Source organism: Penaeus japonicus, unplaced genomic scaffold, assembly GCF_977035675.1.
Source record: "Penaeus japonicus unplaced genomic scaffold, GWHDUDI00000001_assembly GWHDUDI00000037, whole genome shotgun sequence".
NCBI classification, from domain to species: Eukaryota; Metazoa; Arthropoda; class Malacostraca; order Decapoda; family Penaeidae; genus Penaeus; species Penaeus japonicus.
In genome coordinates, this window is record NW_028234439.1 from 2,528,962 (window position 1) to 2,533,961 (window position 5,000).

General features: G+C 33.9%; 1 protein-coding gene and 1 pseudogene across 2 annotated transcripts in view; both read right to left on the reverse strand.

The window, feature by feature from the left end:
* LOC147467144 (uncharacterized) overlaps positions 1 to 556 on the reverse strand; it is an 828-nt gene extending 272 nt beyond the window's left edge. For both annotated transcript variants that reach the window (XM_086532113.1, XM_086532114.1), the window contains exons 1-3: positions 545 to 556; positions 321 to 407; positions 1 to 193 (exon numbers count right to left, since the gene is read on the reverse strand). The exon at positions 1 to 193 is cut by the window's left edge. In XM_086532113.1, the coding sequence (XP_086388239.1) occupies positions 1 to 193; positions 321 to 407; positions 545 to 556 (292 nt within the window). The remainder of the gene's footprint in view (positions 194 to 320; positions 408 to 544) is intronic.
* Positions 557 to 4,756: 4,200 nt separating this feature from the next.
* LOC147467145 (uncharacterized) overlaps positions 4,757 to 5,000 on the reverse strand; it is a 5,270-nt pseudogene continuing 5,026 nt past the window's right edge.

Sequence of the window (5,000 nt, forward strand, 5' to 3'; positions counted from 1 at the left end):
CCTCGTAGCTGACCTCAGCAACGTAGCCTGAGTCGCCGTCTACGTGGTAGGTGACCTTCTGCAGGCGCCCGTCGGGAAGCTGCACGTAGTAGGTTCCCTGTGTGTTGTAGCCGTCGCGGGACTCCTGGTGGCCGTAGTCGTTACCAGAGTAGTCGTCCTTCACGAGCCAGTCGAAATTGTACTGAGCTGGAGACTAATATGGAAAATTAAATATTCGTTAATATAATTGATTAAAATTAATTACTAAAGAGACGTTAAAGCGGCTGAGAGAACAATGCTTAAATCACAGTATATATGATACGTTGAGCCAAGCTACTTACTTGATAGGAAGGAGGTGGAGTGTAGCCGTAGGGAGGCTGAGATGGAGCGGCCAGAGCGGCAGTTGCCAGACCCAACACGACACTCAACTGGGACACCAGAAATAAAGTTTCCATGAATAGTTTGAAAAGTCTACCTATATTGTGATAAAAAGCTACAGATAAGGGCAAAGTAAATGGTTTATATTGCCAGGATATCCCACTAGTTTCTAGATTATTTTTCTCACCTTAAGGAACATGTTTGCTGAATTTGCTGTATATCATGTAAAGGCCTTTCCTTCTGTGTCTTATATACTTCGAGAAACGTAGGCGTGACTTCTATTGACCTTGACAAGCGATACATAGCCACGCCCACTTTTCCGGTCACTAGGATTTCATCATTTGAATGAAAATACTACGAATTATTAAACAAGAATATATCCTAAAGAAATAGGACTATGTCGGATCCTGAATGTTTGGAAAGGGGAAGGGAGGTGATTGCATATCAAGATGGAATCAAGCACCAAAGACGCTGGACTTTAAATCTTGCGAAGTAGTAGCTCGCCTATGTGAACTGCCATTCAGCATGTATGATACGTGTCTGGGAATCACGAGCAGGCCTGGTTGTATAGACTGGAGTGGCCACATTGGAAGATATGTGAATTTATACGATTAGTACAATATGATAATTCCCATCAATATTATTCTTGTAAAATTGATAAAATATATGCACGTGTAGTTTCAGGTGACATTTCGTTGTCGATTTTAGAACAGTTTACCTAGTTGCCTAAATCATCTATATATTTCCGTTTATCATATATTGCTCGTTTACCTTGCTGCAATTCATGAACAAATTCGCAATCTAATACGGCCCTAGTGTACATGTATCCGTATATAAATAAGTATATATACATATATATATATATATATATATGTATATATATACATATATGTATATTATATATACTTATATATGTATATATATATATATGCCACATATACATATATACAATATATATATATATATATATATATATATATATATATATATATATATATATATAAATATATATATTATATAAATACTTTTATATGTACATAAAAAAAAATATAGCATATATAGCATACACACACACACACACACACACACACACACACACACACACACACACACACACATATATATATATATATATATATATATATATATATATATATATATATTGTCAGAGTTTGGCACAAATAAAAGGCAAACAGATAAGAAATGATTATCGAAGTAACTTCTTTTGTTAGAAATTGTATTTCCATAAAGGTTTATAATTTACTAACTTTTTGTTGGTCTTATGGCTATGTAGATCTTGGGGATTTAAAATCTATATATGAATATATACATTCATATACATAATAATACACCGACACATACACATATATGTGTATGTATATATAAACAAGTATATATGTGTTTATATATATCCTTATATATATATATATATATATATATATATATATATATATATATATATATACATATACATATAGGATATCATCTTAGTCTTTAAAACAGTATCAGTCCTAATCACATGCTTAGTTTCCTGGATCTCCCGGTCTTATGCATGTTTTTCCTTCATTTTCCTATTCTACAAGCACTATCATACTACACGTAGGCTCATCAGCCCAAACTTCATGAGATTAAATTGCATTTTATTCATATATTTAACTTTTTGTATTTCTATTTGTAGTGAATTATCCCCTGGTATCAGCCAGAACTGGGAAAATTAATAGACAATTTTTGGGATTCTTCACTTTTTTACCTTTAACAGCTCATATCTTCACAAATATATTACTTACATTGCTTATTTTTTTAATACTGCAGAGAAATCTTTAATATATATAAAATAATGATTATATACTGATTATATTATTTCAAATGATAAGAATCATGTTTTGGATTGTTGTTCTTCTCCACACAAAATTGCCTCGTCCCTCAGCCTTGTGTTCTAACAAAATTCACACATATCCCACGTTCCGAATTCCGGTTCGGTACTAATCATTGTTTAATTACATAATGTGTGTGCCATAGTCCCAGTAAAAAAAATTGACCCATAAATAGGTCGAGTAGTCATTCAGTGGTTTGGTCCATCATACAGCACAAGTTACAGGTCGTTTAGAGAATCCGTGGATGCGCTCTGAATCAAACGGATACCTTAAGATAAAAATTAAACCCTGGTACCCAATTTCGTGAATGTTTCCTTGACAATAACGGAATATCATGCATACGGGGCCCCATTGAAGCATCCAAAACGTGTTGAAGCATTTTTATTAGAGCCTAAGGATGCCCACAAAGACTGAGATGATATATTGTATAAAGGAAGAAACAATAAAACCTATTTACTGTCCAAAATATCTCCTTCTCTCAATAAAAATGTATAAATCAGTTAATAGCCAGAATTGTTCTATTAATTTCCCAGTACCGTCATTGGTAGTGATAATCCCCTGTATCAGGCGGGTCATCCCGCAGTCTATCGGCCGCTGTCCCCCTGACGTCACTAAAGAATCTACGGACCTTTTCCGCCCAGCAAGATTATTTGGCTTCGCTATTCCGTGTTGTGTGTGTGTAATTCGTTTTTAATAAGAATAAAGTGACATTTATTATTCCTTCGACTTGCCTTCCGATGTTCCGTGTCTTCGTCTACATCTACATTACTACTACTCAACACAACAAGTTACTTATACACTACTTACCTTATATTTTTTACTTACCATCCCTTGAACCTTGTCTCTTTTTCCTTCGATCCTTACCTTCATTTTTCTCTGTTTATCTCTTCCTATTTTCTCTTCGTTTACTCCTCACGATCCCTTCTTTCACTTTTTCCTACTTTCCTGTTTTAAGTCTTTTATGTGCCCACTTTTTGTATATGTCTTATTTCTAGTTTTATTTTATGTATTTTAAGTTTAGTTTTAAGATACACCGTTTTAATTTTTAATAATAAATTGTGGCATTATGGGTAAAACCTCATCATAAGCGCGGGAAACTGCCACATAAAAGGTCAGGCCAGGGCAGTTAACAAGAGAGGGTTCTTAGACTTGTGAAGTGGCAGACGATCTCTTGGATTTTACCTGGCTGACAGTTTCTCGTGCTTTATGGTTTTACCCTTTCTTTTAACAAGTAAGTGTATGTGTGTTATTCTTGTATATTGGTTTTATTCGAATGACTGTGTTAATAAATGTATATTATGGATTCTCCTTTTTTTTATGTCGCCTTTTAAATCTGCCAGTTCAGTTTTGTTTTAATGGTGGCTACGGGATGGGCTTTCTTTTATTACACCCGAGAGTCATCATCTAAAATGCGCCAGACCCACACATTAAATAATGACGTTAGTTGGTACATCCTACCATACTAAACATCTATGATAAACTCTACGGATTTTATTAAAAACCCACTACACTATTCATCCTGGCAATCCGTCTTAGAAATCTCTGCGTATTTTATTGATTTCCAGAATTATGTTTGTCTTCTACTGAGTAAGCTCACCGAATCTTTCCAATTTACAATTGTAATTTGCAAGGTTCTCTGTAAATACTCCCCGTGCTGTCCACTCTTGTGCATCTACACAAACTCTACTTTTTAAACAGGAGATGACCGGGTTTTATGATTTTCACGTATACTTTTAATCTTCTGTCAGCAGTGATTTATTTTCATAATATGATACAGTTTTAGCCTTATATAGTACAAAAATATATATTAAAATATTATATATATATATATATATATATATATATATACTAACATACACATTTATATGTCTATATATATATTATCCATATCTATAAGTATATCTATAATAAATAATATCTATATATATAAATACATATAAATTTGTATGTATATATATATATGTATATATATATATATACATATATATATGTATATATATAGATATGTATATATACATGTTTTTTCTTTTTTTTTTATGTTACAAATATGGTCATCAGCCCAAATCATAGTTATTTATACTGTTGTGTTTTCGTTTCTTTAATCTTTCTGCATTCCTGCTTTGAAAAATCACTGCGTAATTGTATATTTTATTACTTGTCCTCATCACTGAATATTTCCAATATCAACTTCGCAATTTGCTATCGTTAAACTAGACTCAATGTGTTTCTACACAAATTTCAACTTTCTAACACGATGATGTACCGTTATGATTTTCACTTATACTTTGAAAAATCCTTTTCTGTTAATAGCGTCACCTGATTATTTTGAAAAACACAAGAATACGCGTAGAATCAAGCCTTTTATAGACACATGTTTGTATGTGGTGTGTGTGGTTCGCAAGATAATTCCAAGTAAAGGTTTTCTTTGAAAAGGAAAATAACATGGGTGTTGATATATACATTATTTCACAATAGGGAGTTTAGAAAAATAATGAATCTAAATTGTCATTGTCGGATTGCATCGCTTAAGACTCTGACTTCCTCAGTGATGAGGATTCGGCCCTGTAAGAGTGCGTTAGACCTGTAAGCTGTGTAGTGTGGTATGAAGGCGTGGGATGGTATGAAGGTGTAGGCTGGTATGAAGGCGTGGGATGGTATGAAGCTCCGTGAGTTTGATACTGAGCTTCGCCCTCGTAGCTGACCTCGGCTACGTAGCCAGAGTCGCCGTCCACGTGGTAGGTGACTTTCTGCAGACGTCCGTCGGGAAGC